Below are 16048 nucleotides of genomic sequence, written 5' to 3'. Positions count from 1 at the left end.
GGGAGCTTGTAAATCGGACGTAATTTGGGTCAACCATATTGGTGGGTCTACCTGATGAGATGTCTGTACTGCTCGCTCTACCCCAGTATTGTTCCTGCTCGCAGGGTGGGAGGAGCTCACTATGCTATTTTTGGTCCTTCGCTTCTTTAGGCAGCCTCTCTTCTTTCTTTGCATTGTGACCCTTTTGCTGCGGCTAAATCCTCCCTTTTCCTTGTGGTGGTCTGTTGGGCACACGAGATATCCTGCTCGCTGGGCACTGAAGGGCTGGGCGGTGAGATTAACACAACCTCCTGGTCCTGATCTTGGGTAGCGACAAGTGGGTCAAATACTGGGGTTAGGGACAAACGTCGCTCTGTGTGCTAGATTTCGCTGGACACAGCCCCTAGCGCTCTTTTAAGCATACGGTCAATAGCTGTTGGCTGCTTAATTACAGGGAAAGGGGAACTAGTGTCAGCTTTATGCGCCTGGGGAACAGAGGGAGTGTTGAGCTTTGCTCTTGTCGAGCGTGTAACCGTTTTGCCTGCCATGCTCCCAACAACAAATAATCACTCCCCTTGAAGGTATCGTAATGGTACTTATTCACCCCACGCTAGTCCTAACCTTCACTACACCCAGCCTGGATTAGCTACAGTTTTATCCCCAGCTCCCCTATCACAGCGTGCGCACAATATAATACAGGCAAGATGCCGTAGCAAGTGGCAGAGTCTCGCGACAAAGAGATATGTATATGATTTTACAATCCCTTAGTCAAACAGTCATAACTCACTGTCAGGTCTCCAGATGTAGTAACCAAGAGGGGTGGCCCGACCCGACCCCCTCTGGCCCCTGACGGCCACAGACGGCCCGCCCTTTGCCCGGCGCTGCCCGCGCGCGTCCCGCGACACGGAGGGAGCCGTTCGTATTTGGCACCTCCAGGCGCGGAAGTGGTGGTGGTTGGGGGCGGTACTAGTGCCGGGAATCCTGGGAAGTGTTGTCCCTCCCACCGCCTGACGCCCGCTGCAAGTTTATGTAACTCACTGCTAGGTCACGCTCTCATTTTATGGCACAGGAGTACAAAGGGAAAATGTTTGTTTGGCTTGTTCAGCACAGTTTTATTTTGTGAGCCAGAGAGCATGCAAAGAAACCTTCAGCAAACTATGATATATTCTATTTGTCATGTATTTGTTGATAAGTTTTTATTAGCTCACGTAGCAAATCTGAAACTTACCATATGCAGTCAAGTATATTTTTTGGGCTCCCTTGTTACTTTTAGTAGTACTGTGCTACACAGATATCACCATGTTGTTGACCCTAATAACTTCATAACCGTAGCATCATATTCTAGGCCGGGTACTTGCAAATGATCATGCCACACACAGAGCTTTGCATTGCACCTCTTTATTCCTCAGCGTGCAACCATTAACTGATCAATCTACATCATAGGTATTCAAACTGTGGGGCGCGCCCCCCTGGGGGTCCATGGCTGCGTTCCCAGGGGGGGGCGCAAATGCGTCTACAACTGTTTATCTGTGTGTGGAGTGCTTTGCGGGGGAGAACCTGGTTACAAGTTAGCTCGACAGAGCGTTTCTCCCCATATACATGGAGTGGCAGTGTGTGTCCTTCAGTGCGGCCCCCAGGCAGGGGGAGCCACAAGGTGCAACAGTCCTAGAGTTGAGTGCCACTCGGAGGCACCATCCCTCTGTATGCGAGATGGCCGCCAGCTGCTAAAGCACCCCCCTTGCAAAGCCACTCCTAAATGAAGCATCCTTGCTAACAATGTGCTCTATGTCGAAGTGGGTGGGCCGATCCAGCCTCTTGTGACGAGCGTTTGAAGGGCTCGCACTGCTGCATGCACAATACGGGTGTGTGAGCGCTGAAACCCCGGACATGAAGGAGACCAGCTAGATTTACCTTGAAGGTACTGTAAAGGATCTCCACCGCTGTCCTGCAACCTCGTAAGGTGGCATTTCCATACTGTAGCTGAGCCCCAGAGTCACTGAGAAACACTGCCAATCTCATCTCCAAGGTACCGGGAGTGGTAGGGGCCCAGAGGGGGATTGCTGTACGTTCATTACAACCGAAGCACTTGGTTTTCTGAGATGCAACACGAGCGGTCTTCACTGTATTGTGCAGCGCCTCATGCAGCCGATTGCACGTTCTGCGCTCTGTTCTCCTGGATTGGGATTGGGCCCAAGCGGTCCCAGTGTTGTTGCACTACGCTCCTTGCAGAGCGGGAGAAATTAACAAGTTCCCAGTCTCTTTGAGGCCAAGATGAAACAACCCCAAATTCCATGGCCAAAGCAATCCACATGGTGAACTACTGACTTGCCATATTACCAATAATTGAAGTGCAGGTGCCTCTGTGCCCTCAATGGCCCTATAACTAATAGGAGCACCAGACGCTGCTTCCTCTGTGTTAATGTTGTTGACTTCAGGTCATCTAATAGTGATATGGTAATTTAGGATTTCTCATTATAATCAATCGGATGCATTTTCCATGCCCAGATGTATGACACATGTCATTTTTTGATCCCATAACTGTCAAGATAACAAGTAACATGTTAGTAAATGCATGATGTGCACAGTATTCCTAATCTGTTGTTTTTGGACTAATATATATATATATATATATATAATCTATATTTCTATACGAGAAGAAAGAGTTGCCCCCAGTTGGAACGCACCCGCAGGAGAAAAGTGAATATCAAGGGAATTCTCCTCACGGACCACCACAGCCAATCCGGACGCGTTTCGGGCGTATGCCCTTTATCAAAGGTGAGCTGCGGCATAATGGCAAACATTCAGGACTTCCAGCATTTTACCCTCTTTTATTTCTACTTCAAACATTATCAGGTGAGTTTGCACAGCATCCTGAAAGTTTGCATAGCATCCTGGGAGTTGAAGTCCTGCCATAACACCCATGTGGGCTGTAGCCACCACGCCGTGAAATTCACTCGAATTAGGGTCCATTCAAAGCTGCTCCCCCCAGTGCGAACAATCCCCTCCTGCTCCACAGACAGTTGCCCACTACAGGCAACCAAGGATCCGCGCTGATAACGCGGCGGTGCTATTCCGCGACCGGGCCGTCTGCAAATATGAGACGAAAGAGAGTTCCCCCAGTTGGAACGCACCCGCAGGAGAAAAGTGACGATCAAGGGAAGTCTCCTCACGGACCACCACAGCCAATCCCGACGCGTTTCGGGCGTATGCCCTTTATCAAAGGTGAGCTGCGGCGTAATGGCAAACATTCAGGATGCTATGCAAACTCACGTGATGTTAATGTTTGAAGTAGAAATAAAAGAGGGTAAAATGCTGGAAGTCCTGAATGTTTGCCATTACGCCGCAGCTCACCTTTGATAAAGGGCATACGCCCGAAACGCGTCAGGATTGGCTGTGGTGGTCCGCGCACGGTGAAAAACCTTAAAATAAATAAATACATAACTTAGCATTTAAAAAACCGTACAAATTCACTGAAAAAAACCATAGGTTTCACACATGTTATAGTTAGCTGGGCATTTCACTCGTGAAAAACCAATGAAATTCCCCCGTTATAGTTAGTGCAGGCAACTATAACTCACGCGACCGCAATCCTCTGCTGATGACGTCAGATATTACATCACTGATGACATGTGTCTTTCTGAAAAAAAAATATTTGTAATATATGTATAGCTAAAAATTAATGGAAGAAGACATGGGTAAATAAGTGTCTAAATACAGTGATGTAATATCTGACGTCATCAGCAGAGGATTGCGGTCGCGTGAGTTATAGTTGCCTGCACTAACTATAACGGGGGAATTTCATTGGTTTTTCACGAGTGAAATGCCCAGCTAACTATAACATGTGTGAAACCTATGGTTTTTTAAATATAAATATATATATATATATATATATATATATATATATATCATAGACTGCTCGCTCTATGACTCCATACCACTCCGCTGGAACAAAGCGAGATAGGACCCAAATAGGTGCTTGATAGATTTTATTCACAAGCCACTCTCCACCATGATATATATATATATATATATATATATATATATATATATATATATATATATATATATATATATATATATATATATATATATATATATATATATATATATATATATATATATATATATATATATAATCTACTGGCGGTCGCCAGTAGAGAGTTAGGACCATGTTTCTATAGGAAATCTGAAAATTCTATTTTGAATAACTTTGGCACCGGTTGACGAATCCTCGCGAAATTTTCAAAACTAATGGGGCGCTACGCTCCACTCCTACCCTGAAAGTCTCGGGGTGATTCGTCAAGCAGGGGCTGAGAAAAAAGGGGGGTCCCAAAACGCGTTTTCCCCATGCATTTTTCCATAGGACCTTTAGACACAGCTACAGCCCGAACGGCAGAACAGAATTACTTGTAATTTGGCAGAGGTAGCCATAAGGTCAAGGAAGTGCCTTTTGTAGGTCTGGTGTAAATCTGTTCAGTAGTTCCTGAGAAAATAGCATTTAAATCAATATATATATCTGTGGCAGCGCTCCGTGCGCTTACCGTGCGCTTACGCTTAATATATAATGACTACCAGTCCCAGAAATCAGTGCGTGATACTCACCTGTACGCAATGTTGATAAAAATAAAGGGGATAAATCGGTTGGTCCTGCTTGCCATGGTTTTGCCTTAACCACGCCCAATGATGAAGGGGGCAAAAGCCCGAAACGCGTCGGCAAGGAAAGAATGAGGCGATGTGTGTCCGCGCAGGAGCCGCCTGCACAAACAGCGTACCGAGTTGGAGAGCGACTCAATACAACGGCAACCTTCTTTTTTATATATATATATATATATATATACACACACACACACACACACACACACACACACACACACACTATATGAGAGACATATTTCTATAATGCAGAGTTGTAGGTATGATTAGTACAGCATGTGCTGTGGCACCAGGTCCCAGTGGTATAAGTGGCCAGCTAAACCCCATTTCCGTTTTACTATTCTTACTAGTAGATTACTATTACAGTAGGGTCCAGTGGCCACTTGCTTTGGTAGTGTTGCTTTGGCCCTCTAAGTAATGATCGAAGTGTGTGAAAAATTGTAGCAGAGGAGACACCTTTCTGTGTGCATCAGAGAGAACACAGTGACTGGGATTGGACAAAATGGGAGCTCATGTTTTTAACAAAGGGCAGAGGAGATGTCCCACTTGGTGAGGCAATACCCATCATTGGTGAAGTAGGTGCAGCAGCACTGGGGTCCACTGGTCTAAGGGGCCCACTGTATTACAGTTCTGTCCTTTTAAAAATAAAAAAGGGTATGTGGGCTAATTGTCCTTGCTAGCATTAGCACCACAGGAACCTTTGCTGCAAAAAGGGGGGCAATACATGGGACCACATGTTTTTCTGGGGGAGGAAATGTGGCCTTATTATGAGAAATGCTGAATTTGGAACAGGGGAACTAGGTTCAAGTCCCAGCTTTCGCTCAACATCCTGTGATTCTTGGTGAATCGCTTAATTTTTTCCAAGTCTTACAAAATCTCACCTTTTGTAATGTAATTGGAGGATATTTCTTGCTGCTCAGGGACATGGTTATCATTACTATAGCAGGTGCAGTTGCATTGGCTCTGAGGTGTGTGATAGGCTCACTGAAACTCAATTATGGGGAGGAGAGTTTTTTTTTATTTTTGATTAATTCATGTTTTTGCTTGATGAATTTGATATTTTATGAGTCGCACATTTGTGCGATATTTGGCATAGAGACATCTCCCAGAAATGATCTCATAAGACCCCACCCCCTGTGTTCAGCCTTGCCACTCCCCCAATCCTGGTCATAAAGGTTTGGAGGGGGGCCCTGGCGTCAAAATGTTTTATTGGGGGGTATGGGGGGGAAGGCTTAGAGCGAAAAAGTTTGAAGACCTCTGGTCTACATCATGAATTCCATCACCCACACCCTTATGTCACTTTTCTTCCGAGTCCGTCAAGAACCAAAAGAGCCCCGTCATCTCTAATTCACAAGACATTACATCTTCCATTTTGCTAAATAAAAAGTACCAACAATACATAGAAGCATTAGAACTCTTCTATAAGTAATTTTGGTGCTTGACTCAATCACCCAGAGATGGTCATTTGAAGCCGCCAAGTTTTCGGAGCAGTGTGCATGACTGGCATGGGTGACAGACATCAATACAGTCATTGGGCTCTCTGGATTCTCATGTGAACAAGTCTCACTCCTGACATCTGGAGTTGGCAAAGATCGAGGCAGGTGCTTGAAATGCAAACAATCTTGCGTAATGGACTTTCCAGGATAATCATCAATCACTATGTGCCCTTTACTGATTACAACCCTCAGTGGGTGAGAGGGAGCATCAGACTTGCGTTTCTGTCCGACTATGACTTGGCTGAATCTGTTGAACTCAGTGCTTCGCGCACCGCGATGTCCATCTGCATAGGTTTTCATTTTGCGTTTGAGACGAATCAGTGCTTTGAAGTTTATCAAGGCTAATAAATCTCTCAGTGGCCCATTGTGGCACTTTGGTGCCCATGGCTCTCCCAAACATTAAGGTGGCAGGGCTCTCATTCATGGTAGAGTGGGGAGTTGACCTGTATACACGAAGCATAGACTGAAGAACAGATTTAAGTTCAAGCTTTTCCCGCTCAGTGCACTGAACGGTATTCTGGAGGGTACTTCTAAATCTCTCGACCACACCATTTACCTGTGGCCTGTAAGGTGTGCTTTTCTGCTGCTTAATTTTTTAAATGAGTGAGAAAGTCTTTCAATTCCTGACTACTGAAAGGTGGACCACTGTCAGATTTCAAAAGCGATGGAACACCCCCAAGGTGCAAAAATACTTTCTAGTCTCTCAATGACTCAGTCATGAGTGGTTGACTACAGATCCTCCACCAGAGGAAAATGGGAATATTCATCAACAATTACTAGTAGATGATGTCCATTGTCAAGGGGATCAAAGAAATAGATTGCAATCTTCTCTCATGCAAGCTTTGGGAGATCCAACACAGTTAATGGACGTGGAGCCTCTTAGATGACAAACAGTTGCACAAATGAGATGCATTTAACTTTTTCAACTGTTTCATCAAGACGGGGCAACCATACTCAGTCCCGTAAAGCTGGTTTCATAGCAACAATCCCACGGTGTCCCTCATGGGTCAGTTCAATAACTAGTTGTCTCAGACTTTCAGGTATGACAATTATTGACCCTCTTAAGATGCCTTCTGGAGTAACAAAGTTCTTGTTGAACATTTTTGAATTTCTGGTATCATCATGAAGAGGTCGAGGATGTGTTTGCCACAACTGGTATGTAATGATTTCAGAGTATTAGCAGATCTCTGTCGGTACTCGTGGCAGTAATTATTTGTCCTACTGATATGGCAGCAGAGGTACTGGATCTCACAATGTAGTTAACATAAGCATCAGCCGCTTTAGATGTAGTGCCATGACACTGTATTGGCACACGTAAAGTAGTCAGCAGGGTTTTGATATTTTCCTTGATGATGCACAATCATGTAGTCATACGAGGGGGCTTTAGCACTTCTTTGCACTCAGCTAGCATGCCTCTAGCATTTATACCTGGTTGTCGTACTGTATGAATGACTGCTCTGTGTCATGTTGTGACGCAGTACCTAGTCTCAAATTTATCCAACACATTTCTAACAGACGATGAACGCACTTTCTGGAAGGACGTCACTTTCTTCACAGGCCTTGCACCAGCTGGAGTGTTGCTTTGACTCCACGTACGCCAACTGTTGATTTTCACTTCAACTGAGGCACGCACAAGCAGTTTGCTGCACCACATCAAACGCGTGGGAAGAACACTCGTGGCTCTTTAGGTCACTGGTTTTACGTAATCTCCCATCTCGTCACCAGCTGTAGTGTCCTAACCCCAGCCCAGGTACTTGCAAATGATCACGGCACACACGGAGCTTAGTATTGCACGCATTTAATCCAGTGTGCACAGAGTCCATCAGGAACCAAAAGAATCCTGTCGTCTCTAACTCACAAGACACTACAATAACTACTTCATAACACCACTTGCAATAGCAAAAATAATCATCTACATAGTCTAGCAGTAGAAGTGCGTTTTGGAAAGGCAAACCACAACCACACCTATTATTGTGACAGTCTGTTGGAACAACATACTCTTTATTGATTACACTCCAGTTAAAAATAGATTTACCAAATGAGTATTCAAAATGGAGGCTACCCACGAGTTCATAGCATGTGCTCTTGGTAATCAAAGTTATTTCAATATTTCACAGTACAATAATCAAATGTATTCATAGGGGGGGGGCAATACATTTATCAGAGAAGTACAACAACAACAATAATCACATTACTACGTAAGATGCTAAATTAACTTTTCTAACGCATGGCGGCTACAAAAACAACACATTTCCAGACCTCGTGGCACTTCTGCACACACCTTCACATTTCACACTGTAGTTTAGTCCAGATAAAATGTTGTACAGAACTAACTTTATTGAACACATAGGAGAGGAGGTCTTTGGCTTCAGGCCAAAATATATTGCATTTTTCAAGAAAAGGGAGCCTAAACATTTACACCTTACCCGCGTATAATCGATTAGCAAAGACCATTTTCCGATTCTTCGCTTGACACAGCCCTTAAATACTATACTATCCATGCTTGGATAACTTCATGCTTAATTAAAGCGCAAAGCAAATCAGCCACACCTTATCCCGAATCTCGCATTACCAATCAAAACTGAATATTTCATTTTATTTTTTTAGCAGAGGAAACGTATCGTAATATTAATTGTACCACGTAGCAAGTAAACACTGTAGACCAATGGGTCTACAAGCATTGTCTTAACATACTGTGGATGTCCCTCTTCCCGACTGTATTAAAATCCATCAGCAAGATACAAGGAGAAAAGAGGGACTAAAATATTCCAAACTAGACTTTAACTCTACCAGAAAATATAGCGACCTGCTGTCTTCCCCGCCCTTTACTTCCCAATGTTGAGTGTGTAAACACATGACAATGTGCAACAAGTTGGACCGACCATTGTCTAGCCACTCAAACCATAATGCGGTTCCACTGTCTTAGTTAAATGCAGTATTTGATCCTATGCGGGTAGATTTTGTAAGGTTCATAATCTGCTAAAAACTGAAAGAAAAAAAAAAAAAAAAATGTATTCCAGAAAGAAAACGGGATGAGAGGAGGTCTTGCAAAACTATCAGCCGTGGACTGGAATGCAGCGCGAGCAAATGCCGTTGGCTGAGACTACTGCTTGTATTCTACACACCACCTTTTGTTGTGTATTGCGGAGCAATTCTTTCTTATCTTAGGAAGGTACTGGACTGTTGCAGCCATGGAAGAGAACCCCAAAGTCACACAGACTCTTTACCAGCTCTGCTGGCTGACATCAACTCCAAAATACACTTCAAATACAAGGGGTTATCCATTGAAAATCACATGTACCCAAAAACAACTAGTCTTCACAAACCCTACTTTATGTAGAAAACTTCAACACGAACAGCCACCTAAACAGTGCAAGCTAAAACAGAGCCAACACCTTTAAAATCCCACCGCACCTTGGAACCCCGCAAATGGGCCATGCAGAAATATTGGGAGAGAAGACCGCATTGAAGAAGTATTAAGAGTGTCTGGGGCAAACACTGAAAGGCGAAAGTTGTGGTAAATCTAGCAACCAAATTGAGAGTTTGTTCCAAGAGTAGGCATGCCATAAGTATAGCTGATCCGGTCTGTTAAAGCAATGACCTATGGAGGTAGCGCGACAGCAGTCAGTCACTGTATAAATCCAAGAAAACATTGGCAATACTGCAACAATGTTCTTGCAATATTGCAGAGTAAAAGAATTATTATTCTATTATACCATCAGAATCTTTACATAGCATTCATTATGACAATAGTTATCTAGAAATGCTGTAACATCATTCAGTGTGGATCATTCCACCCATTATTATGGTATATTCAAGATGCGGAGATGAAGGCAATACCACCTCTTAGACTTAGACCAACATTGCGGGAAGGGGAGGTCAGTAGCCAGAGTTACCATGTCTACACATGTAGGATACCCATATGGGTCATGTTCGCGCTTTATAAAACTTTTCAAATAAATAAATACAACCTAATTGAATTTGCAAATGACAAACATTAAAGAGGAAAATAAAAGAGGCAAAAACAAAAATATCAAGACTTCAAATTGAAAGAAATGTAATGACAATCGTCTTTTGATTTGGACACATAGCAAAAAAACACCGATACCACCACAAAGGTACCACCTGCAAGACAGCTGGGTACTGAGAGGCACAGACTGAGTAGCAAAGGCTTACCATCCTGATGGGGTTCTGCCTTAGATCTACATCTTTGACCGGCTTGTCCTGGTCCATGGGAGCCAGACCCCGGCGCCCTAGAAGCTGCAAGACAGCTGCATTGTCTCGGGGTGAAGCACCGTCCTCCGGGGCTGGGAGGGAATGGCGACATGCCCGGCAGTATATGTCGGAAGATAAGAGCAGGCGAATGACTGGGGGTTTGATATGCTCCTGTTCATACTGGTCCGTGTAGAATGGTTCCTTCAGCTCTTCTGGGACATGGTCTGTGAATACAAATGATAAAATGGGTTTAGAATGAATCTCACACCATCATCAACACAAAACAAACCCGCGCCTAGTTTGCAAGTGGGCTGGTCCAGTGGAAGAGAGGAGGAGGGCATTTAGAGTTAACATGATCTGAAGGCTCAAATGTGGACTAAAACGTTGACTGCTTTTGCGATGGCATTAGGTGAAAATGATGCAAAAATTGTAACTGTTTAATCGCGACAATGATTTTTTTTTTTGTAGGAATGAAGCCAACATATAAGACTATACAAAATCGTATATTTTAAGTTTTTGGTAGTTATAAGTAAATTAAGCATTTTAGGGTTCAGGGTAAGATTACCTCGAATCCTAAAATGCTTAAATAACTACCAAAAACTTAAAATATACGAGTTTCTATTGTCTAATAGGTTGACTTCATTCTTACAAAAAAAAAAATAATTAAATCAGTCGCCATTAAACAGTTCGAATTTTTCCATCATTTTCACCTAATGCAATCTCAAAAGCAGTGCTATGTTTATGGTTGTTGTAAGGGCTAGGCATAGCTTTATATAGAACGTCATTCTTCAAAATCTATACTAGGTAAAATGTATTTCCTTCGCTGTAAGTTTCTCGTACTCTTCTTCAGAATGTAGTTGTTCATAATCCCACAGATCCACGAAGACCCGTTTAATTTGTTTGTGCGCATGCTGGACATTTTCTCACAAACATATGACAAGTTAGAATCCAGGCTGTGTTGGCTGAACCTTCATCAGGGCTGTTAAAATGTGAACCACCCAACTGGGAACTCGTAGCACCTTTTACGTGTAGCACTATTAAGTACCACGGCTGTGACGTCAAGCCCCGAGTAATACTTAAATGTAGCTTGTAGAACATCTTGTTAGCCAATATTTTAGCGCATCTGAGCTGAGGAACAATTGCTCCCCAACGTCGTTCTTTCTGATAAAGCGAGAATAGGTTTAATTAACCACAAAGCAGAGAGGGTTTATATATTTTTTTTTATTACAGTAGAATATCTTCTGCCAACGTGATTATCCTTGTAAGAACCCAATGCAAGCAACCAGTGAAACGAAGATTATTAATCAGGTTTATTACAATAAAAAAATACTAAAATAAAATATAAATAACCTATAAATAGGACCAAAAATCCCAGCCACTCAATCATTTAATGATTTAAAAAACAAAAACCAGCTGCCTCATCTTTGAAAGGGACAAACAGTTTGTCGACACTGATTTGTTGTAATGGCCCCGCAGTCCTTGTTTAATAATCAAATTAATGCATTTTTAGTCACAGAGGAGACACCAAAATGTTACAAGTAATATCTTGTTACAGACGCGGATAAGGAAGTGGACCATAAGGGGCCCACTATGACTCAAAGTAAAGTGAACATATCGAGCAGCTAATCCAACAGTCGCTATGGATGCGGCAAAAGTCCTTGATTACGTGGAAGCAGGGCTCAAAAACCACAAGTAGTTCTACATACCAGAAATTGCCATTTTTCCCACCTGGTTTCGCCAAAGGTTGTGAAAAGGTGTGTCCTCAAATTCGCCATCGAGTGAACACAGGGGCAAGATGTGCATCAGCCCACAATTTAAAGTTGGGTAAATGCGAAGGGTGAACAGACAGGACAGGCTCACTACTCCAGTTTCACTCTACCATGCAGGAAAGCTGTAAAAGGGTTCCTCAGGGGCTTCATGGTCCTTCAAGAGATGCACAGACGCTCGTGAGCGGGTCAAAAAGAGTCCATGTCTCACCTATGTCTGTCAGACCAACCAAAAGCCAGGAGAATTCTTTCAGGACTGAATAAAATAAAATGTTCACTCCCAGTTTCCCAAATAGCCCATGTAACATCCACACGGGATCAGTACTTTTGACGACACTGACCCTGTGAAAATGTGCACAGGTCTAAAAAGTACAGTGTCCAAAGAGGAGTCTGAGATGGACACTGGAGGAGAAGACTAAACGTACTCCGGCATGGTTGACTGTATTGGATTTGCATCCTGCAGCTACCCTTTCTTTTCGAAGACAGGAGGGTCTGACTCTTCACACAGCACCTTGATGGAATCTAGACACCCCAGGAGAGTTATCCAAGGGCCAGGGCACAGACAGAGATCCCACGTTTTGGGACACGGTGGAAAAAAATACTATCAAGCCCTGCTCCATGGACTCCATGTGGATTTGGGCATCAATGTGTGCATCGTTGAATTGGCCAAGACATACATTCTATCAGTTTCTATTTTTATTGCTAACCACCGGGAACAAAAGCTTAAAGTAGAATGAATCCCGGGTCAGGAACACCTCTGAAAGGACGTGGACAGATTCATAGCTGAGCCGGCCCGAGCCTTACCAGCCTTTCTGAGAACATGCTCTGCGATACAACTAATCATCTTTATTATGCAAGGATGGCAAGCGGGTGACTCTCCTGAAGCCCTGCTTCAGAAGACTGGTCATTTTACTCAACCGTCCGCCCACATTGCCTTTCAGACTCGAATTGGAGAATACTGAATGGCCCAGGCATGGGGACATCTCAGAGATATGAGCTAGTGGACAGACATCTAGCCCAACATACAGTAAGATGTAAGGGGAGAGGATGTGGTCCATCGGCTACACTGCCGCCTTTGGTGCTGGAAACCAGAGTTCGAGCCTCGAGGTCGCGTCCACATCCTGTGATTCTGGGCAAATCACTTAATCTCCCCGTGCCTGAATGTAAAATGTAAATGCGGTGCTCATGTAAAGCGCTCCAATACCTTCGGGTCGAGTTCACGCTATATAAATATGCAACAAAAAAACAAAAAATGTGCTTTCTCAGCATAACATGTCTGACATGTTTCGCCAAGGTAAAGACCTTAAGTACATAAGATAACTACAAATAGTAAAAGACGCCTTCTGGAGGTTGTTCCGGTAGTAGTGAGACATGTCACGGATCATACTGCTATTAATGAAAAAGTGCCATTTTAAAAAAAAAGTCTAGTTTAGTATTCTAATGATCTTTCTAGTCAGGATTTTTCTATACATTGAGTTAAAATGCACAGACCATTCATAATTCAAACATCCTGCAAGTTAAGACAAAAATCTGTTGGGCTCATTAAAGCTGTTTTGCTATGGTAAGGAGTCAAGAACGAAGCCCCTTACCCATTCCTACTGAAGTGAATGCCCGCGGCTACCAAATCTCATTGAGAGTATGTTATACCGTCATACAACTCAATCTTTTTTTTCTGCCCATTTGCCACCGATTAGCTGAAAACTGGTGAGTTTTTCCTTTTAATCTGAATTGAAGGCTTAAAAGTCTCGTCACACGCCCACTAGGGCTTCAAAAGGACCACAACCCTTTCGCTTGGAGGTCTGCAAAAAGTGTCCGAGGAGAATCCAGCCTGCATGCCGAGAAGATTCATGCCTCTCCTTCACGATCAGAGATATCTAGGCACTGGTGAGAAAGTTTCCCTTTGACCGGATGTCAGGGTGCCTAACGAACCGGTTATTGAGAGGTCTCTTTGAAGGAAGGATCCATGCATGTTGGTATGCGAGTGCTAAATCAGAGCGCAGTTGAAATTAACTCGCTGCCCTCCCTCGATGGAGTGGCACCCTAGTGCCTCATGGGATTTATTTAGGAAGATTCAAGAGTTCAACTTGGGCAATCCAGTTGAATCATGTGTTCTACCTTTGTGCTGAAGCTAAGCCTCGAGCATTGAACCCTCAACATCCATCAACCAAATATTGTGCAGTGAAATAAAAACCTACAACCTTTCCTTCTGACCACTACATTTTATTGTAGAGCATGTGTATTGGAATAATTTTACAGCTGATCCAACCAAGGAACATCAGACCCCAACTGCGATTACCTAAACCACCCATCCTGCCATCTGGACCTCCCAAGCATGAAAGTCCGGAGTTAAATTGTTGTGAGAGTGGAAAAATGCTAAACCCTCCACTGAAGGATACTACAGCAGTAGATACTACAACGGTAGCGAATAAGCTGGTAAATATTTCTGCAGTGGGAATAGCATACCAGATGTAACTCTGTGGGCAGATTGTTAGGCGGCACCAGGAGGATAACATTCAAGCAATGGATCTTGAACATTACTCTTGCCAGGACTGAAAATGACAAATCTGAAAAATAGCCTCAATTTTCTAAGAAGGATCTGGAGTTCTGGACCAAGAGGGTCATAGGACTAAAGAGAACTCAGTTATGTCTTGCCAAGGTCTTTAGCCATTTCTGCTGGAACCAGAGGTATAGCATGTAAACATTACATATAGCTACTGGAAAGCGGCGTTACTCTTCATTAAAAGTATTGCACTACTACGGAGGAAAGCCGGTACTCTATATTTTAATTTGAAGTAGTTCAGGTGCTCAGTAATTGGAAGCACAAGACCATTTAAAGCACTACATATTTATATTACAGGTCTAGGTCCTTCTGTTGCACAAAATACACTGGTATAAAAACACATATTTCACCTTGATTTGTGAAATATGGAAAAAGTTTCATGGTTGCCTGTGAATTACAGATTTAATCACCATAATGACAGCAACACTCTGCAAAGCTTTACCATGGTCGGGCTACTAGGATAAGATCACCTGGAGTGCCGAATTATATGGCAAGGGAAACTAGAGTACACGATAAAAATGCTTATTTTCGTCCATTTAAGCTAGCATCAGCTTTTCGTGAAATCAAGAAACTAAGTGGCAAACCCATCATTATGTGGTAAACACTGCGGCCACAGCACCACAAATTCACTAGCCCTCACCAAAGTCCGTCGTTTTGTGAACACTGTATTCTTGAAAGGCAAACAAAACTTAAACATTCTAATTACAGTAAATGCCCTGTGTTTAGGCACTCTGAAAAATATATTTTTCAAGCCAGCTACCCCAAAATCAATGTTCATTATAAAATATTTAAATTATAGAAGTAAATATATATATAATCAGGTAACATGTGTAACTTGGTCGTACATTTGCATCTCCGTATTCTCATTACAGTTGCAAACCACATGTCACCAGAAAGGGTTCTGAATGCTCCATTAATCCCTCCCCGCCCCTAGCCTCCTCAAATACCTCTTTTCACTGCCCGCCACAACCAGTGTCGTAGGAAGGGGTTGCAGTCCGCCCCGGGTATCATCACTGAGTGGGGTGACAAAATGGCAAAAATATGTGTTTTAAACTAATTTTTCCATTTTGTCAAGCCAGGGGGTGACAAGAAATTTTCCGCACTGGGTACCACCTGACCTGCTACGCCACTGGCCACAACACTTCTTTCTGCAACTTCTTAGCACTAACTTAGATGCAAGACCTTCTCTTCCCCAACAACCGAACCCCTCCTTTTCTGCTGTGCTCCCTTTAAGGTATTCCCAGGGCCATCAGAACTATATGGAAGGTTAAGACCAAATTATGTGGCAGAGTTGACTAAATTATATGGCAAGAAAATGCAAATTATGCAGCATTATGTGGCACATTTTGAGATAGTATTACCTCATTATTTAAACATTT

At 43.2% G+C, this 16048-nt stretch overlaps 1 protein-coding gene across 2 annotated transcripts in view; it reads right to left on the bottom strand.

The window, feature by feature from the left end:
* CAMSAP3 (calmodulin regulated spectrin associated protein family member 3) overlaps positions 1–16048 on the bottom strand; it is a 261867-nt gene that overhangs the window by 150433 nt on the left and 95386 nt on the right. For both annotated transcript variants that reach the window (XM_085654390.1, XM_085654389.1), the window contains exon 2: positions 10305–10567. In XM_085654390.1, coding sequence (XP_085510516.1) covers positions 10305–10567 — 263 coding nt within the window. The remainder of the gene's footprint in view (positions 1–10304; positions 10568–16048) is intronic.

The sequence above is a fragment of the Triturus cristatus genome, chromosome 4_1, assembly GCF_964204655.1.
Source record: "Triturus cristatus chromosome 4_1, aTriCri1.1, whole genome shotgun sequence".
In the NCBI taxonomy this organism is placed as follows: Eukaryota; Metazoa; Chordata; class Amphibia; order Caudata; family Salamandridae; genus Triturus; species Triturus cristatus.
This window is presented reverse-complemented; position numbering and strand designations above follow the sequence as displayed.